The sequence below is a fragment of the Ictalurus punctatus genome, chromosome 21, assembly GCF_001660625.3.
Source record: "Ictalurus punctatus breed USDA103 chromosome 21, Coco_2.0, whole genome shotgun sequence".
NCBI classification, from domain to species: domain Eukaryota; kingdom Metazoa; phylum Chordata; class Actinopteri; order Siluriformes; family Ictaluridae; genus Ictalurus; species Ictalurus punctatus.
Genome location: NC_030436.2, coordinates 10,833,226 through 10,855,564, shown reverse-complemented (window position 1 = coordinate 10,855,564; position 22,339 = coordinate 10,833,226). Strand labels below are relative to the sequence as shown.

Sequence of the window (22,339 nt, the reverse complement as noted above, 5' to 3'; positions counted from 1 at the left end):
TGAAAGAATGGCCAGACGTTAAATGAAAATAATGAAGATTCCACTTGTGGAGGGGATCAGAAGCATAAAATGGGCGATGTTATGGCCCTAAGTAGCATGCGCTAATGGTGATTTTAAAGCAGCCGAGCATGATGTGAATGACTCTAATTCATCAGTGTTCAGACTACATGCACGGCTCCAAACTTAATTAGTGTTGCCCATTATGTGGGGCAGTTTTTCTCCATTGTAATGAAATTAGAGGGGAAATTCCTGTTGTCTTTTCCACTGCGCCTCGGTGGTAAACAAGCGGCTCGCAAATAATCCGGTACACTGTGCCCATCCGCTCCAGCTGTCAAAACTGGCAGGCAGTGAAAATCTGAGCTGACAAAAAGTTTAAAATCATTTACAGGACAATGTTACAGGAGACTTTGTTGAGGATCGTAATACGAGCCAACCATGCAGGGGGTCTAATCTCCGAAAAAGCACAACAAGGAGAAGGGAAGAGGGTCAAGCGGATCGGTTTGACATTTTTAACCCCTTCCAAAGACTGCTACAGCTTAAACATCTTGCATGCTTATAGCGAGCAAGAAATGGTCATTTATTACCATTTTAAACCAGGCCTTTAAAACTAGATATATTAATGTATTAATGTATTTAACACGGCAGACATTTTTATCTAAAGCAAATTACAACAGGAAGCTGTAAAAATGATATAAAAATGTCCACCAACTGGACACAAACAAATGAAACATAAAAACACAGAGAGAGAGAGAGAGAGAGAGAGAGAGAGAGAGAGAGAGAGAGAGAGAGAGAGAGAGAGAGACAGAGAGAACTAATTACAAATGTAAGAAAGACTTTACAATCTGATCTAAAACCAACAATCCCAGAAAGCAAGAAAGGGACATTTAGACTAATGAGAGTGTTATGAAGGTGCATGTTATAGCAAGGAGTTGGACTTAAAAATCAGCAGAAATAAACAAATAGAAATAAATAATGACTGAAAATGTAAAATGTAAATGTAAATGAAAATCCTCCATTTGTAGGCAGACTTTTAGTGAAGGTTTACACTATTTTTGTAATTTGTAATTTTTTTTTTGTATTTTCCCTTTTTAACTAGAATAATTTTCTTATTAATTCGTTTGGAGAGGATGAATATAGATGTCATGCAGTATGTCCTGCTGAAATAATAAAAATGTTTATTAGCATTAGAACCATTTTTTGGAACTGTTTACAATTTTTGTAAAACTGCAGTTTTCTTGCCTGCTGAAAATTCATCTAAAATGAAATCGTATATTTTTCAGCGTAACCTTTCGAGCTTTTTCAACCCTTTAAAATGCTTTTAAAATTAAAGGAGCAAATCTGTGCAACAGGACACACAATTATACACCACAAATAAAATGCAATTTTAAAGAAAAAATAGACGCATTCACATAAGACATTAGGTTTACTAGTAAAAGCCCAGCTCATTATAAGCGTTTATTTTCTAGAATCGCTAAAGGTGCGTCCTTTAATAAACCTATACTGAAAATTTGTCATTTTATCACACTTTCCTGAAACTGGAAAACATATATCATGAGAAGATGGTGATTTATGTGCTTTATATGTCTATATCGTGGCCTGAGATGTATTTTTTAGTGACCGAAGCTAAGAAACTCATTGCATTTGCTCATGACACACTGCATTGCCTCAGCAGTTATTTGTGTTTTACAGTGCCATAAATAAAGAAACAAGGCTTTTATGAGAGATGATAAGGTACTTTCTAAGTCATCCTTCATTAGAGTGATATGTCAAACAACAGAAATGATACTACTATTGAAGCAGAATAAAAATAAATAATAATAAAAAACATATGCCTTTGTGGCTTAATGAGGATGAAAGTAATTAGAATCGAGAAGAAAGCAATACCATTCACACCCAAAAGGCAACAAATATAGAATAACACCACAATCAAAACACTCCACAGGAAATGAGCTTCACACAAAACCCCTGAAACGAGAGGCCCTTCTCTTTCTGTTTGCTTTCTGAGAGGTGTTTCAAGTGTGTGACAAGAAATCAGCTCTAAAAGGTCCAATTTATTCGGAATTGCCTCCACTCTAAGAGCAAAATACAGCCTGGAGTCAAAACCCCTTTGGGAATTTATTTCCGACGCTGAGGGCCCTCGTCCTGTCCGAAGGCACGGTCAAGAATTACCAGACGGAGATGGATTGGAGGGGAAATGGCCTTTAGAGACGTCATTTTGTCTTGTCACGTCAAACACCTAGTTGAAAGTGACAAACGTCCTTTCCTTTCCCCAGTCTCCTATCTCCTGTTCAGGAAAAAGGTCTGTCTAATGAAAGTGAAGACGTGCGATCCTGAAGCCATATCGACCAAACAGTAGCCCGATTCTGTCCCATCCCACAGTTCTTAAAGAGCTCATTACAGTACATCACACGGCCCGTGTCGAGCCAAGCTCACGATAAACAGATCTTTAGCTGAATGCCGAAGTGAACTGAGCCTAAATTGGATTGCCGATACAGACACCTCGAGGAGAGGCGGCTTGCGATATTAAAGAAGAAAGCGACAATCGAGAAGAAAGCCTGGGGACTTGAGACGAGAGCCATCAGAGCTCCGGTTCTTTAACTGAAGCGTTATTGATCTTTTCATCATCTGGGACTTTTAACTTGTTTGTTTAGAGGAGCTTTAACTCTGCTAATAGCTGTCTCTGCACATAATCTCCCTCACTTTTGGTCGTCCCGCCACACATTCCCAACCCCTTTCTAAACCTTTGTGTGTGTGTGTGTGTGTGTGTGTGTGTGTGTGTGTGTGTGTGTGTGTGTGTGTGTGATGGGGTTCTGCTCTGCAGGACGATTGTGTTGCTAATGTGGACACCTGCCAGATTGGGGAGGGATAAAACCACCACATCACATCATCACATCACAGGACTCTTACACACAATTAAGTTTGGGGTAGATGGGGTCACAAATCAGAGAGAGAGAGAGAGAGAGAGAGAGAGAGAGAGAGAGACAAGTGAGCAGACAGACAGATAGACAGTCATGTCTGTATATAAATGCAGAGATGTGTGTATTCCATGTAAACATATAACTTTTGTATCAGTCTACCTGCACGATTTGTTTTGCCAACAATGTGAGCACATTCATGCAAATAAACTGAACTGAGAGAGAGAGAGCGAGAGAGACAGACAGAGAGAGAGAGAGAGAGAAAGAGAGAGAGACTAGACAAATTCTAGACAAATCTAGAAATTGCCCCCAAATATTTCTATGGTATAATGTTTAGCTACACTTTTTATGTGACTATTTTCATTTCGTTTCTGTTTTAACAGAGTTAACTTGATCATAAAGCCGTGACCTCCAGTGAAAATGAAAATAAATAAATGAATAAATGAACAGAAATACCAAAAGCACAAGTAAACCCCGCATCCATCAGCACTACACCGATCAAACTTGATCAGAGTGGACTGTCTGGATTGGTGTGAAAGTGCAGATTTATATAAATAACATTGATACACACTACACTCGTCTCTCTCTCTCTCTCTCTGTCTTCTTTCACTCTCTCTCTTTAACGTGTTGCTGTCCAGCCCGATCGTGTCAGTTTGAAGCCTCCATTCAGAAGTATTCATGCATCTGCCTTTGTGCCACAATGGCCTCTAGTTTATAAACTGTCTGCTCACTGGGCCTCGGGCTTCAGTCCTCATTGTCTTCCTCGCCTTAATAAACTTTTTGAAGGAGTTCATCAACTCCTCTGAATAGTGCACCGAGTCTGAAGACACAAAGTAACAGAGGGCTCCATTTTTCCTTCCCCCCTCCTTCCTTCTTTCTTACTTTCTTTCTTTCTCTCTCTCTTTTCCCTTTTTTTTTTTGCAGGAGCAGTTTGTCGGACAATGCGGAGAGGAGCCTGTCAGACTTCAGAGAGGTCTCAGAGCCGACACAAGAACAAAAAGAGGCAGCATTCAATTACAGAACAAAATGCTTTTCATTAAAAAAAGGGAAGAAGACAATTGAATTTTCTCTCCATTCAAGCAGCATGGAGGATGATTCAGTGATTCGAGCTCTCCTCGATATCTTATTCACAGAGTAAAAAGAAACACACAAAGTCTAAGAAAGTAGAATGCAAATAATAAAATGCACACACACACACACACACACACACACACACACACACACACACACACACACACACACACAAAAGCAGAGGCGTCCTTAATATTCAGACTAGTGCATGATACAAAAGTAGATGCAGAACACTTATATATACAAGTCTATTAGAAGAAAGCATCTCCATTTCTTTCTTTCTTTCTTTCTTTCTTTCTTTCTTTCTTTCTTTCTTTCTTTCTTTCTTTCTTTCTTTATTGTAATTAAAATTCCAGTAGGAACCTTTTTTTAAGTTGTATATATTTCATAGCAATATAAGTTAAATTAATTTAATTAGTTATTTATACTTTTGAATAAGTCCCTGGAACCTTTGGAGGCTAATTAAATTGGGTATAAAAAAAAGAGAAAAGTGAAAAATAGGGAGGAATATTTTATATATATATATATATATATATATATATATATATATATATATATATATATATATATAAAGATGTTTTAAAAAAATCTAACCATCAGAATGATTTAAAGTGATTCCAGAAATTCTGTTGAAACAGAACCTTACAGAACGCTAATTTCAATAATATTCGAATCAGAACCATGATTAGATTAAAAAAAAAATAGTAAAATGCATTTAAAAAACAAAAAACAAAAAAAACCCAACAACAACATATTTTTAGTTTATTTTATTACTGTCTCTGACACTCTTTAAGAGGCAGTATAAATTTTAGAGCTGCAGTAATTTTTTAATGCTGGCTATAAGCCATTAATCCGCTGTTACACCTTTAAAATGTGTGAAAACTTTAAGGTCTTAAGGCACTTCCACCCTATAATTAATTTCATACCCAATTAGTTTAGGATGGCCACATGCTGGCCACAGATCACCACTACCTGCCTCTCTCTCTCCCTCTCTCTCTCTCTAGCCATAAAGTCAACACACCTCCTAACACCCTTCTTGCTGCTGAGCACTAATGTGTGCAAATGCCATAAGCACTTCAATCCGCCCACTAACGCACTAACGCACTCTGTAGTAGGCTTTATGTCAACTTATTACGGCTCAGATCGCCTCTGTAGTAAGCTTTCCCAGCGTTTTCACAGCAGGTTTAAGAAATCCTATGAAAATAATAAGCGATATTTACAAAAAGGTCACAGGAACGTCATACGTAAATAACCACATGGGTCACACGTGGTCTTTAGTCACGTCACGTATTTTTTTTTCACGTGCATGCGTTTTAATTTTTCCCACATGTCACCAAATTTCCAAAATCATTTCTGACGATTATTTTTATTTTCACGAGTTATTAGTATTTCAAGTGTACAGCATGTCGATTTTTCACGTGAGCACATATTTGTCACGTGTTTACTTCAGTCCACATCTGCATTTTCCAGACAGGACATGGTGAAATGCACGTTGAAATACATATTTTTTCAAATGTCATCATCATCATCATCATCATCATCATTATTATTATTATTATTATTACACATATGTCAACAACAACAACAACAACAACAATAATAGAAGGAATTTATACTACAGCTTTTCACAAGACAGACAGACAGACAGACAGATAGATAGATAGATAGATAGATAGATAGACTACTATTTGGATGAAACGAGTATCACGATTTCAAATGAGTAAATTGATATTATGAGGCGTTATTATAGCTACACGGAGGGTCGGAAATTAGCGGTTGTGTTGGTTTTCTTCTGATTTTGCCTTCTCTTGTTAAAAATATCAATTGTCACGTGAGACCGAGTCTCTGAAATTGATAACGAAATTCGTTCCGCTCATTCTCAAAGCTTTAAAACCTAGTAAAGCCTATATCATTTCTATAAATATTGTTCTCCTGTGACAACCATCACCAAAATCTCCAGTCATTAAAAAATATTTTAAAGGTTTGAACGTAGGCCTACACGTATAAACACTGTAAGTGAACTCAGTATTGTCCATCGTGTTGAATGTGATGCGTTTTAATTGCCAAATACATACATACATCCCTACATACACCTAATACAAATAAAGTTTTTTTTAATTCTCTAGTTAAATCTAGGATACTCATCCTATGCTGTTTTATATATATCAGAGGAAAGTTCATATTGGATTGATATTTATAGCAGATCTCACACAGATGAGAGAGTCCCAATCTGCGCATGTCAAAATCAATTGTACACACTGATCCTCCAGACCCATTAACACACTCTGAAGCCGCTAAACACACCGCCTAACACTCTAACCACTCAGAAGGGAATTAAATCGACACTCACTGTCATAAACATGTCTAATAAAAACTCATCTAGATGTCCGACAGGCCGATCAGACAGCACGGACTCCGAATATATCATTAAACCCTATAAAAACTCGGAGAAATGTTATATTCCTGCTCATCTTCACAGATACAGAAAATAGATCAGATTGAAAAAGCCACTGTTGTCCTGCCATAGCTTTTATTGCGTTTCTGTCACCACGAAAGGCTCTGATGAGCAAAAGGATTAAAAAAAAAAAAACTTTATAAACATCTCAATGTGCTATCACTGCCCAAAACATAAAAACTGTCAAATGCTCCTCAAAATCTCCCATCAGAAGACGGAAACACGAATACTGATGAAAGTTTAACTGCGTTAAAGGAGAACAATATTATGACAATTGTCTTTATTATGAATAATATCTGGATTTGAACTCTATTCCATTACACATGCGTTTTCCTATAAGCTTAATGACTCTGCTGGTCACTTGGTATTGGTTCGGGAAAATTTAATTGGTTCCAGGAATTACAGGCGTCTTTATAAGCGGATTTAAATCGGGTTAAATGCGGAGAGGAACCGTTTCCCTCCCGCCCTGTCGAGCAACAATGGCTCGAGTGTACTTTTATTGTGGTGGGAGATCTGCTCAATTTATTAAGCCATCCTGTGAAATGGTGAAAATAGCATTTCGAGAGTCTAAATATACCTCAAATGGCTGAAATGCGCATTGCTCATGCGCACTGGTGTTTATATCCATATCCAAATATGGAAAGCTGATGAAAAACAAAACAACGACGAATAATAATAATAATAATAATAATAATAATAATAATAATAACGTTTTTATATTATTATTATTATTATTATTATTGGTATTATTATTGGTATTATTATTATTATTATTATTATTATTATTATTGTTGTTATTATTACTATTATTATTATTATTATCCTCTAGGCTATATGAGTTGAAGAAATGCATGCGATGTAAATTCCATGATGAGATGAGTGTTGAAAGGGTGAAAGGGTGAAAGGGGAGGTTAATCCGAGTTTAATGCAGTGAATGCAGAGCTAGGGTCCAGGCTGTGATGCTCGGTGTTATCTCTGCCCAACATTTGGGTTTCCCTCAATTTCATCTGCGCGAAAAGTGCGCATGGTGTGACTCTTCACGCGCCCGAGGAAAAAATGTTATTAATAGCTAATATCTTCGCCATACTTTCGCTAAATCTCTCTCTCTCGCTCTCTCTCTCTCTCTCATACACACACCCACACCCTATTCCAGATGGGTTTGTTTGAAGTTTTCTTGCTCATTCACCTATTCACCAGGAACCGGACTCACTCACGTACGCACATGGGGAGACTGAATTATATATATATATATATATATATATATATATATATATATATATATATATATATATATATATATATATATATATATATACATGTATTAACCTTTTATTAATTTAACATTTAACCTGTGCAATATTTATTTGATGGACATGTTTGCATCTGATGAACTCTTTGCAATAAATAAATAAATGTTGGCATATTGACAACACAAAGGTCAACAACAAGTGAAGTTTTTTTTTTTTTTTTTGGGGGGGGGGGGGGGGGGGGGGTTGAGTCAACCCTGTAAATATTAATTGCACACTTTTATTAGAAAATGGTATTCAACTGAACACTCCCTTGTGCTTTGACCTGGAAGTATGGGTACAGTATGATACATAAAATATTTAAGCTACATTATTGCACCGTGATTCGGCCACCTTTCAGATAAAGCTTTAAAGGTAAACTACATGCACCTTGCTAGGTGACAAAAGATCTACTTCCTGACGGTAACACCAGCAACAAGGAAAAGAACACTTTACTGCCCTTTTTAAGTGTTCATTCAGAATTGCGTGTTTTTCTTCTACGCCTCCTGTATGTCAATATTATACCAATATTCAATACATATGTTACACATGAGGTGTTAACTCAACCCCAAGAGAGTTACTGTAATTATATCCTTTACGAGTTAATTTTACACTTCAAGTGTTAATTCTACATTTCGACGCATCCTGTCTCCTTATACGAATCTCAACAGGACACTAATATTTAATGCAAATATTACATTTTAGGTGTTAATTCAACCCTGGTAGAGTTAATTCTACACAGCACGGGTTAATTCAAAACAGGGCAACACTGACGTGATGTGACTGTCCTTTATTATGCTTAAAACGCGACCCGGGTGATTTTCTCCTGGCGCTCCATGACAGTGATATCTGATTATTCAAACATTCTTTTGTCTCCTTTTCTTTTTGTGTCCGGAATATCCTCGGGTGCCAGGGATCTATCTTTAATTGAATATGCACAGTGAAAGCGAGCCTGCTGCCCGACAGCCCCAGCAGGACTATCTGTGCTCCGGCCGCGCGTTATTATCTCCTCAGCGCGCCGCTAAATCCCGCCTGGCCTCTGTTTGATTAGATTGAGGACCTCAGGTAATCCTCCGGTTTGCTGAAGTGTCCATGGCCTCTCTGTCTCTCTGTGACGCGTCTTTATACTGGTGCGACTGGTGCAGATGGTTCCCGATAAATGGACGCACGGATACGTCGCATTTATTCACTTATGATGATTATTTTTTTTCCCCTTTTCTCGCGTCTGACAGACAAAAGGAGGACCAGGTGAGCTGTCAGAGAGAGCTGCGCGCCGAGTCATAACCCATTAGAGGGTAATTAAGCTCGCCAGGTTGAGGCCAAACTCTCCAAATTGATCTAAATGTGTGTGCTGTGTTTGCGCAACGAGGATGTCAGGTGAAGCCCAAAATGAAGCTGAAATTAGGTGCATGTCTTTTTTAAAAAACATAAACAAAAACAAAAAACCCCAAAGAGGGTCCAGACAGTTTATGTTAAACCACTGCGATAGGGAGTTAATTCACCACTTAGGACGTTGTTGTATAGGGCGTTATGACGCGTCATTAAAGTGCAGCTCATAGGATAGTATGTATTAGATTTGAATGCATGCGCACTTATCCTTATTTATTGGGATACCATGAGGATACAAACTTTTGCATTTAAAGCATCAAGGGCCTCAGACCATTTGCTATATAAAATATGAAATGTTTACTAATAGTTTATTTCAAATAAATAAATAAATAAATAAATAAATAAATAAATAAATAAACAAATATCGCATCACAAAAATACACTAAAACCTCATGAATTGACGCTCCAGGCAAATCCGCGGTGAGCCGTTTTAGAGATGAAAGTGAAAATAAATAAAGAGTTCAGATTAATCAGGCTTTAAAAAATATTCAACACTAGGTTTGTGCTCGAAACCTGAACGCGTGCAATATGATGGAGGATAAAATGCGCCTCGTATAGGACTAGCAAACAAACCCGGCGGCTATTACAGCTCACTCACACACACACACACACACACACACACACACACACACACACACACACTAATAAGCATTAACGTTATTCTAAGTGCTAAGGTTCTTTTGAGGAACTGAACGGCGCGACACGATGCTATTACGGCAGATTAGTGAGAATCATTAAACACACACACACATACACACACACACACACACACACACACACACACACACAGCTAAAGCTGTAACACAGGCATGCTGCTACTTCCTATCAATCAGCGCAACACACGTTTTTAAATAAAAATAAATAACCAGATTGTAAAGAATTAATAAGCAAAACGGACCAACATGCTCCCAAAACAACATTCCGATTAATTCCGACTAAATGATCTGTCGTGTATAAACTTCAGGACAGTTCCCAGTGCTACACATTATTATCTACATACTGACATATCTAGCAGCAGCCTAGAATAACAATATTTCCAAAACACAGGCCTACTCTGATTATTATCCATCGATATGTTTTCAGTAAGCAGACTATAATAAATAACTAATACAAATGAAAGCATAAAAAGAGAAACAATTCAAACATTTTAAAGACACACTGCGTTAGGCTATGTCATAAAAAAGGAGATCTCCAGCGGACTCATTATCCAAAGTGCGCGCGCACCCATCATTCCTTATTCACATTTCACCCATTTTTAATGGGTCTAAAGTCTACACAAAGCTTTTCTTGTGTTAAAGTGCTATCACATGCGCTGAATAGTCATATGCACATATGACATCTATTGTGTTACAAGAGAATTCCACTGCTCAGTTCAGCTGTTACGCAAGAAGTCAATCATACTAAAAACGTATTATAAATTATTATTAAAGGAAATGTACATTAGAATTATTCATAAATATTATATATCTTTGTTTATAACATATATTTGTGCATTTGTTTCAGTTTTCAAAATTGTAATAATTGCAAAGCAACCTTGGGTTTGAGATTATTGTTATTATTATTATTATTATTATTATTATTATTATTATTACTACTACTACTACTACTACTATTAATAATAATAATAATAATAATAATAATAATAATAATAATAATAATAATAATATAGATTCAGTTATTATTAATTATTTTCAGTTATTAGAATTATTACAATTACAAAATAAACATAACTCCAAAAAAAAAACATTACTAGATGCCTATAATGCTATTATATATAATATATATGTATATAATAATATTAACATACACGATAAAATACAACTGCATTAAATGCAAATAATGCAATAAATAACATTTGCATTTAATATAAATCCAATACACGCTGTAATGGACGTTGAAATTCTGCTTCTTCTTCTTCTTCTTCTTCTTCTTATTATTATTATTATTATTATTATTATTATTATTATTATTGTTGTTGTTGTTGTTGTTCTTAATGCTAATAATATTAAATTATTACATAATTTATAATAACATTACTACTGCATATGACTTCTAAATTAAGAACTGCAATCATTATAAATTTTTAGTCGTTATTACTGTTAAAACTATTACAATAAAATAAAAAAGTTGTTTATATATAATTTTATTTATAATATGATTAGCTGTTATTATAGCTACCACTGTCAGAATAAATTCATTATTATTATTATTATTATTATTATTATTATTATTATTATTATTATTATTATTATAGCTTAATTACATGGTGTGTTTAAAATGACAGACCCACTCCCGTGTGAGCTAAAGTGACGGCGTTGCTGAGAGTTGGTTGGTCAGCTGTCAGCTGTCGAGGCTGGTGGTTAAACTGAGCGAGTGATGAGCTCCACAAATGAATTGACGGCGCTAAATACCTTCCGTCAGGGCTCCCATAAATAATTGAGTGACGGACTGGGTGGCTAACAGCATGGCTAATTTCCTGTGTGCCGAGGACGAGCGCGATTTCCCCCTGACTGCCAAGAACAGAGCACTCATACCTCCACATCATCATCATCATCATCATCATCATCAATCTCCCCCCCACCCCCACACCCCCAAAAAAAGCAGCGGGACAATGACAGGGGCAATTATATACCCGTTAACCAGAGCACGTGCACTCATTAATCATCATCATCATCATCATCATCATCATCATCATAAAACACTAACCTCTGTCTCCCAAAATGCCATCGATGCTGTGCTTCGTTTTCTTCTCTCCATCTTCCTCCTTCTTATCGCAATCATCATCATCATCTTTCTTTCCAAAACGTGCTCTCAAAACCCGGCTAATGGAGCTCACTGAGATAAAAAAAAAAAAAAGAAAAAAGAAAAAGAAAAAACAGAAAAAAACCCATATATATATATAAAGAACTTTACATTTAAAAAAAATATATTTACATAAATTTCAAAAATCAATTACATATCACACGTGGTTAATACGTCATCACGTGAGAAAACATATGATGGTGCATTTCACACATGTGACATCGTGTGAATATTATATTTTATATATTATATTTTTTTAAAGCGAATATTCGCATGTGCAGGAGAGAGAGAGAGAGAGAGAGAGAGAGAGAGAGAGAGAGAGAGCATTAGGTGTCATTAGGAAGAAAAGTGTGCTTACCAGATGAGGCCTCACCTGAAGGAACCGTGCTTCTGTCACACACTCCGTCCTTCAACAGTTTGTCGCGGATCTCCCAGCTGAACATGCCCGGGTTTTCACGCTTGTATTCCTCAATCCTTTTCTCCACGTCGGGCGTTGCCACCTGCTTTAGTGTCGAACGGCGATTTTGCACAAAAGGCATGAAAAAATAGTATTTTAATTCTATAGGTCAATAATGTGCCATAAATAAAACAATGATGTTTATGTGCTTTGTCAAACAACCTATTCTGATTTAAAGCGGTGTGGATATTATGTCAATAATGAGTTACTTTCCAGAACGTCGCTATTTATATTGTATAATCTTCTATCTTCTATCTTATTATTCGACTCAAAGAAAAAATATCTAACTAACCTTTCCGACTTTCCAATATTAATATACACTCTCAGAAATAGGAATAATAAGGTATCAACCTGTACCTTTCCTTGCGACTTCTCTTCTGTACCTTTAGTCGCTACATATCTTTATACCTTTAAAAATAATTTAAGGTGCGCATTTGGAACTTGGAAAAAGCTTTGAAGCTAATTAAAGGTACAACACAAGCACCAACCCACACTAAAGGTACTAAAGTTCATGGTACCACACCAGAAACATAGAAAAGTAGCCTAAAGTAGTACCTTTAGACCTGTTTCTGAGAGTGTATGCCACATTAAGGATTAATACTACTATTACTACTACTACTACTACTACTACTACTACTACTAATAATAATAATAATAATAATAATAATAATGATAATAATAATAATAATATCTAACTTACATTTCCGAATTTAATTTAATAGGAAATAATTTAGTAAATATGTGCAAATCATTATCTAGGTTTAGAAAAAAAGGGTACTACACTGTACTACGCTTGTCGCAGTCTTGGTGGGAATCTTTATATCTTTAAATATAACTTTCAGCGTAAAACTTTAAAGTTAAATTCATGTATCATAATTATTTTAAAGGTATAGAGATACATACTAAAGGTACCAAAGATGTAACCTTGAAGGTAAGATAGTAAGCGACAAATGTGATTGCGCGCCTTGAATAGGTCGAAAACATCTTGTGTCGGTAACAATTTGCAAAAATAAAAGTTGACCGAGTTTTCTTTGACGGCCCATGTTTAGGATTTTTACTATTTACGGTTTTAACTTACCCTGGGTTTACTCCCCCCTATGGCTCCGGGCCGGATCGAACCCGTCTCCTGGTAGCGGCACAGGATTTTGGAGACGCAGCCGTGGGAAACGCGCAGCTGTCGGGAGATGACGCAGGGCCGGATGCCGTGGTGCGCCATCTCCACGATCTTGTGTCGGATGTGGTTCGGTAAAGGCCTCCCGTTGATGAACACGCCGCCGAGCTGGTTCACTCGACCCTGGCCCAGCGGGGTGGACACTGCCTCGTGACAAAATACAAAATCAGACACGTCGCAAGGTATCAAGAAGTTATAAAAACCCATAAACACATAAAGTCAATCGCAATTGTTTGTTTTGGGGTTGTTTTTTGTTTTTTGGTACACGACCCTGTGGCTTTGTCTATGGAAATGCAAGTGAATGAATCATTTCAAAATGTATGACAAGTATTTTTAAAAAAGTAATTTCCGTTGTATTACCACCCCCACCCCTTCCACACCAGACACATGCCAGACACACTCCATCTATTTGTCCAGTAACATGCATCATTTGAGGCAGCAGAACACTTGAGCGCCGCATTTCGCATTCAAGAGGCACTAAAAGGCACGTGCACTTTACACCTTGATTATTCCTAGTCATGCAGTACAAATATTGGCGTGATCCTTTGAGCCGTCTCTTAGCTGTGTGTTTTTACTTCCATTTGCCGCAGCCGACTACTTCACTAAATCCCGAAGCTCGAGTGCAGACGCGAGGTTCGTGAGTTTGAACAGTTTTCATCAAACGACCCTTAAGCACGAACTCCGTCTCATCACACTCCCATTTAGTGCTGTAGCTCTGCATGCAAGTGTAACTTTTTATGCGTGTGTGTGTGTGTGTGTGTGTGTGTGTGTGTGTGTGTGTGTGTGTGTATGTGTGTGTTTGGATATATGCAGCTGCTAGTTTTTTTAATGTAAAAAAAAAAAAATTAAACCACTTTCCCGCAATTATATTAACTTTAAATAAAGATTTTGCGCAATACTCTTGCTCTGTTGCATATTGCTCATTAGTGTATATGTACCTATTTATTTATCAAAAATGTATGCACTTTCCTAGAACAAAAATATATTTTTTAAAATTATATATTACATTATATTTTATTACAGAATCACAGCTTTTTACCAAATCTACTCATATAGGCTACAAATACAGTTGTCTGGAGTAAGTTGGCGCAAAAACTTCCTTCGGGATCAATAAAGTTTTATCTGAAATTTTGATACATAGCCCAAGTGATGCTATAACAACAAGCTATAATATTTAATGAAGTATTGTCCAAGATGATCACTTTTGAGCTTACATTTCTTAGCATTCTTCTTTCCCAGAGCTTTCCGTTTAAAAAAGAATACTACCTGCTCTAGGGAATACAGTGTGCGTAAAATAGTGTTTTATGAAAAACACTATTTTACTATTTTATAAGCAATTTTTGTAAAAAAAAAAAAAAAAATTTAAATAAATAAATAATAAATAAAATAAAATAAAATAAAATAAAATCAGAAAAGCTGTACCTTCAAGGGGAAATCCAGTGCGGGGGTAGTTCTGGCCCGGTGCTGGCCGAACCATTCGAGGAACCGTTCCTGGTAAAGTAGCCATTACAGCTACTCTAAAAATATTTAATAGTCCCTAGTGATGTTAAAAGAGATAAGTCCAGTCTCGCTTTAGTCAGAGGAAACTACAACTACAACAGATCCAGTGTTTTAAAAAGCCATGCACGAAAAAATAGATTCCAGAAACATTGAAGTAAATAACACTCTCAGAAAAAAGTCACACACACACACACACACACACATACACACGCACTTGTGCATTCAGGCGCGCTTGGGATAAAAAACAACAACAACAACTAAAGAGTGCAGTGTGTTTTACACAAAGTATGCAGAGAGTAAAAAAACTGAATGAAGGTAGATGATGTTTAGATGTTTGCCTCGACTCAGTCAGAGGTCTGCTGGTTTTGCTAACCTCCCTGGAGTAGCTGAAGTGGCCCAACTTTGGAGCATGGCGGTGGGAGGCAGGGATGGAGGGAGGGTTGGGTTGGGCGGGCGAGCGGGCAGGCGCGCAGCGATAGGTTCTCTGGCCTTTCTTTTAATTCCGTTTGAAAAGAGGAGGAGAAGCCTCGGAGCTGACTACCAATGAGAGGAAACAGGAAAAAGACGCGTACGCACATAGAGTCTGCTTCACTACCATCCTCCTCCTCCTCCTCCTCCATTATAAGGCCAAACCGAGTTTTCATTCATCTCTGATTTGAGATGTATGCTAAACGTTCCCTCTAATCTCTCTCTCTCTCTCTCTCTCTCTCTCTCTCTCTCTCACACACACACACACACACACACACACACCACATGGCCTCCTCTGCATGCAAACTATTTCCTTCCTGATCCTGTCAGTAGTTGACGTTAGCATCAGTTACATTCAGTCCAGTCACCTGAGTAACTGTCTGATAAAATACATACAAGGCTGTAAATAAATAAATAAATAAATAAATAAATAAATATTTCGATATTCACTTTAGCAACCATTGCACTAATCCAACCGACAATATTTTAACATATTATATGAACTTTTACGCAGCATCCTATAGAACATGAAACGAGCATGTCCTAGTTCTAGAAGTCTTCATACATCATTTGAGGCGTTCATCACATTCTTCAACAGCTGCTCTTATTCTGGAGCACAATTCGACTCCTCAACAGTACTAACAGCGACAATGAAATAAAACACCATGATGCCTACACACTATACACACACCCACACTTACATACATATATCTAGTGACTTCATGTGTACAACTTCTGTACCTTTCTACCTGAAAAGGTGCATGTCGTGTACCTTTAAATCTTTAAGTTAATTACCTCTAATTGGGTAGCCTACCTACTGATTTTTTCCCAAAGGTACATTATGTCTACATTTCCAACAAGTTATAGTTTAGTACCCTTTTACTTGATCTGATAGTCTACTACAGCACAAGATACTAACAGCAATAACACTATTAATACTCCACCGTGACCTCAGAATAAAAGTCTGTGACTGTCTTTTCCTCACACCGTAAGAACGCATGAATCCTGAATTAGATCAAATTAAAAACCGCACTTTGTAGTAAATAGAAACCCATGTTCTGAGCTGACACCGCTGATGTCCCTCCATAAAATAGGTTATAACATAATATGATTGAAATCTGATTTAAGATGTGATCAACGGTTAACTGAACAGTCCCCCTGAATTTGGGGTGATGATCCATGCGGTTTATTAGTTTAGTATCACGTTTTATTTTAGACACCACGTGGACAAAGCTGTGAATGTAAAATGTAATGTAATGCCATTTCTGTTCAAATGCAATGCACCAATGCTGAATTTGTGCCAGAGATTATTAAATACTAACGTGTTCAAGTCTTGCTAAACACAGACAAAAAAAATAAAAGTCAATTGTAAAGTCGTGGTTTAATTCAACAATCTAAGATGTAATGCAAAACTCTTGGTGTTAATCTGCGTTAAGGATTTATTTTTATTTTTTGCTGTAAGTGTGTGTTTGAACATGAAGTCCTGATTTAAAATGCCTTTCTTATTTAAACTGTACATGTGACGGCCCGAAAATAGCAAATGAAAAATCAGAAGTAAAATGTCATTAAAATCTAAACTAGAACTAAATGAAATGAAAGGTGGTGTCTGAACTGAGCGCATGTGCAGAAAGGCCCGGTTGCGCGTGTCCACTCTGCGGGAGCGCGTATGACACTATAGCTGTGGAGAACACTCATGGTGCAAAGCAATTTCACAAATAATTTTTACAACAATTAGGGAGTGTGCAGGGGGGTGAAATGGCGATTTCACATGCAGATGGGGAAGACGCGGTGGGGAAGACGGAGGAGAGTCTCTCTCTCTCTCTCTCTCTCTCTCTCTCTCTCTCGCTCTCTCTCGCTCTCCCTCTCAGCGGAAAAAAGGAGAGAAACCTACTGGTGAGGCTTTGAGGTGGAAAATTATTCTCTTTTCTTTACAGGTTTATGAAACTTTTGTTTCTTGTTTATTACAATACAAAATATTACAGTTTCAAAATATCTCTCTCTCTCTCTCTCTCTCTCTCTCTCTTTGAAAATTGCAAATACTATGACTTTATGAATTCTATAATATAGAGGTTCTATAGGTCTTAAACGATTTTTTAAAAAGGAAAATTTAAAAAAGAGATTTTAAACTCAATAATGTAGCGTGTGTGTTTATTAAGTATAACTGGTAAATTTGCAACCAATGATAATGATGATGATAGTAGTAGTAGTAGTAGTAGTAATAATAATAATAATAATAATGATAATAATAATAATAATAATAATAATAATAATAATAATAATTATTATTATTATTATTATTATTATTATATTTATATTTATTATATTATTATTATAGTGTGTGTAGAATTATACCAGTTTATATCGATTATGAACACTGATTGCATTACTACAATAGTAATACCATATATGTGTTTTTTTTTTGTAGTACACATTTAAGAAAATATACGTTATTGAAAGCTATAGACAATGACATCATTCAGGCAATGTAGCCTAATTTAGAGAAGAGTCATTGTTACAAAACACTATAAGGGACTGAGTGTGTTTAATTGAGGGACGAGGCCAGTCCATAAATAATCTAATAATAAAATAACATACTGCTGTTCATCAACAAAATTCTACATTCACACATTAAAGAAAAAAGCCTATTAGTATAGTTAAGGGTTCTAAATAGCTTATTATTATTATTCAATTAACCATTAAAAACCCCTTTTTCTATGTGTTTTAACTACAAACTCCAAATTATTGGTCATTTTAACACCATCTTAACACCTCAAACACTTATTTAAACTGACTTTTAGGGGGGAAATAGGTTAGGTAAGGGTTCATTGGATAATTAAGGATTCCTACTAAAGAGGTTCTACTTGGGAAGCTTTCTAATAATGAAACACTCTGTTCCAGGGTTTACAGGAACCTTTGATGGTTCCTCGAGAGGGAAAAGAGGGTGCATGATGAGCCAAAGTCTTCTCATAAACACTACACATCTACACATATGTCCTGTAGTTAAGGGTACTAAACTGTACCTTTCCTTGTTGCTTGAGTGGCACCCTTACGTCTTCTACCTTAAATATGTATCTTTCACATGAAAATGTGGAATCAGTTTGGACTGTAATGACCTTTTAGAGTACAGCTTTAAAGATACACTACACGCCGTTTCCCAGGTAAAAGAGATTTGTACACTAAAGGTCCAAAAGGTCTATGCATGTGTTTACATTTATATTTTTAAACGGAAAGTTGGAGCGAAACTAAATCTTAGCACCTCTTTTCAAAGCTTATGGCTAAAGAATAACAATATACAGGCTTCCTTATGAATAACACAAGCATGGAATGACTTACACAACATCACATTCCTCCTCTAATGTTTCCTTCCTCGAGAACTAAATCAGTTTACGCTCACAGGATCGACATTCTGATTTAAAAAATAAAAAAGCACAAAAGGTTCTACAAGGTCGACTCACAATTAAAGTTACAATCAAAGTTAATACCTATGTGCCAGGTACCTGAGTGAACTCCAGAACCGTTCCAAAATCTCTATGGTCCATCTCATCTCCTCCCAGCTCACCAGCACACGCTGCTACAGCGGCGGCTCTCAGCCCTCCCCGTGGACCTTGTTAACTTGCCGAGGCACGCTCACATCTGCTGAGAATTATGTCAATGTGTTATTGCTTCCTAGGCAGAATTATTTTATCCTGGAGGCCGGAGAGAGACGGTGTAAGATGTCATGTAGTAGGAGAGAGCTGCTGCTTGTTAGGCTTCACACTTTCATTAGAGAGAGGGAACGAGTTAGAGATAAACATCTTTATAAAACAGTGCAGTGGAAGAGGAGATCAGCCACAGCCCGTGTACATAGAAATGCTATTCAGGAATCATTTCAAAGCTTAAAATTTTCAGAATAATTTCCGCTTTGAAATATATTATAATATTGAAGATTTTGAAGACGTAAATATTGAAGATTCATTTGTCTGTAAATATAAATATATGAAAACTTTTAATTCTGCAAATGTGTTTTATTTGTTCGGTTTACTAAATTCAGATCCCCAGCTATGAGCTTAGTTCATCAACATCAGAGTGAAATATTCCAAGATCTCCTTCTTACTTTATGGACAATGAAGTGCACCAAAAAAAGAAATGTGAAAAAAGTTTTGGCAAACTGTTTTGTTGAGAATAAAATGAAAGCATTTATTGTTATGGTTTGAAATATAATCCTTAGTTTCGCTGCTGACATATAAACTAAAAGATTTTAACCTACTGCCTGTAGACAAAAAACTCATTAGTTATGTACAGGAGTATCTTAAGTTAAGTTATATTAATCATCAAGAACACCATCATGCATTAGAACAAGCTTGGACCTCAATTATATATATATATATATATATATATATATATATATATATATATATATATATATATATATATATATATATGTATACCCATGAGTATACTGTGATCGTTCCTGTATGTAACTAAAGTAAAATCATAAATTCTGTTTCATTATTTCTCTTTAAAAAAATAAAAATAAAATCTGAGTAAGGATTTGCAAATACACTGGTCATTTATTATTATTATTATTATTATTATTATTATTATTATTATTATTATATATATATATATTTTTTTTTTACATTTTTAATGTTTTTATATGGTCACTAATTTATTGTCTGTTAATAAAATTATAATAATACAATCATCAATAGTAATATTTTTCATATTCACATGCGGTATATTATTAGTTTATATTAAATGAAATGAAAACTGATGATGAAAAACATTTTAAAAATATATATTTAGTGCATGTCCATATAAACATTCCACCCCGAAACACCTTCTGAGAAAATTGTAAAAGCCTTAAGCGTTGTCCTTTGTGTTTTGTAGAACCCTACAACTAAATGTTATCCAATCAGAAAAGGTTTGAACTTTTAGGAACACTTAGTTATCCAATGAACCATTAAAGATCCCTTTAAAAACCCCTTTAAACATAAACCTTACATGATCTAGTTAAACAAGGGTTAAACCATAGAAACACGTTACAATTTCTGCACTCTTAGAAATTTTTAACTCTTAAGAGCTCTTTGGTTGTCCTTCAAAAGTTCTTTGTAGAACCCTACAGCTAAGTGTTTTACCATCAGAAAGGTTTTTAATAGAACCATTTTCTGAAAGCTAAGAACCTGTAAATATTATCCAACAAACCCTCAAAGACCTCATTTTTTTGCTCATTCAGAAATTTCCAATTGCATATTTAAAGAAAAATTGTTCTTCAAAAGGTTTGTTGTACAGATACTGCTTCTTAGCTTTCATAAAAGGTTGCAAATGTCCCTTAAAGAACCCTTTATCCAAGCATGGGTGTATTAACTGGTGTCTAGAACAAACTCCAAAGTATCGCTCTTTATTTTCTTAGAACCTCTCAGGAGCTTAGCATCTTGGTGTTTGGTGTACTCTTAGAGAAAGGGTTCTTTAAGGGTTCATTGGACAGTTGAGCAATCTTAGCATTCTGAAAGAGTTCAATTTGGAACCCATTCTTAATAGGAAAACACTTTGTTGTAGAGTTCTTCAAAGAAACTTTAAGGGTTCTGCTGAGGGAGAACCAAAGAACACGTCTAAATTTTGAGCACCAAAATGATAAATCTTGTATATATGAACAGAAACAATTTATATGCTCCACAGCAGCCTGATATTTTCTTCTTAATATTTGGAACCTGGCGGGTGTTTAACATTTAGCTATACTGGTACTTTAAAGGGTTTTTTTTTTTTTTTTAAAGGTTCATTGGATAATTAAAGGTTCTTAGCCTCCTAAAATGGCTCTACTTGGATAAGTGATAAGTAAACACTCTTAAAAGATGTCAATGTTCTAAGAGTATAGCTAGACGGTAAAACTACACTAAACACAATTTTCCTCTTCTGACCAGTATTGCATGGAAATTAAACCGGTATCAAGATCCACTGACCCAAATTAAGTCCCTGCTGAGTTCCTGATTACCCCTTTTGAAGTCCTTGCAAGGGCTTTAAATGGCAATTTTCCTCAAAAAATGAGGCAATTCTTTAAAAAAAAAAACAGTTTTATCAGTAAATGACATCAGTGAAAGTGCTGCTACACCTTTATCGTCAGTATCAGAATGTTTACGTTGCTGTCATCACCTTGCAAAACGCTTCAGAGTTAAAGTGCTCCCTCTTCTCTCTACGCATTTAACGATGAAGCGATCTAGAACGTGGCTCTTCCTGATAAACAGTACCCTGACCTCACGATCTCGTCCTGCTCTCAGGAGTGTGACCCAGGGGGAGTTAAGTGTCCACCTCACACACAGGGCCAAGGGCTCTTTCCTGTAATGAAGTATGACTATCGTCTGCTGGAGCTGTCTGGATGGCCATAGAGCTCAAAGTGTACATCTTAAAAGCAGGCGCTCATCCAATCTGGACGGCTCAAAAAGGCCTTTTAAGTGCATAAAACCTTTTAAAGTGGATAAGGGTGATTGGTGATCTGTTTCTGCGCACCTCCAGGCCACGTCTATGCATATAAACACAAGCGCACTGATTCCTGATTCCATCTATGTCTCTTCAGGCCAAATGACTTACACTGCATGAGGCTAGGTGTGTAAGAAATTGCTTCTTAAATGTTATTACAGCTGTAAAAAAATAGCATGGAACAATGGTAGAGTGATACAAAAAAATATTAGGATGCCAATGCATATTGGCATTTTGTTATAGATCTGAAATCTATATGCTGAGTAAAATCCCCAAATTACCTCCATCTTTTTAAAACAAAACAAACAAAAAGCTGGTCCAAAGAACTATACAGTCCCCTCCAAAACTATTGGAATGGTAAGGGCAATTCTT

At 36.1% G+C, this 22,339-nt stretch overlaps 1 protein-coding gene across 5 annotated transcripts in view; it reads right to left on the bottom strand.

The window, feature by feature from the left end:
* The window catches only part of pax7a (paired box 7a), a 64,862-nt gene extending 45,713 nt beyond the window's left edge, over window positions 1-19,149 (bottom strand). The window contains exons 1-4 of one of the 5 annotated variants that reach the window (XM_047149334.2): window positions 19,012-19,149; window positions 13,454-13,689; window positions 12,277-12,421; window positions 11,823-11,951 (exon numbers count right to left, since the gene is read on the bottom strand). In XM_047149334.2, the coding sequence (XP_047005290.1) occupies window positions 11,823-11,951; window positions 12,277-12,421; window positions 13,454-13,591 (412 nt within the window). In that variant the 5' untranslated portion in view covers window positions 13,592-13,689; window positions 19,012-19,149. Of the gene's footprint in view, window positions 1-11,822; window positions 11,952-12,276; window positions 12,422-13,453; window positions 13,690-14,968; window positions 15,662-19,011 lie in introns of those variants that run through there. The other 4 variants (XM_047149332.2, XM_047149333.2, XM_017450691.3 and 1 more) reach the window with 4 other exon arrangements.
* Window positions 19,150-22,339: the final 3,190 nt, after the last annotated feature.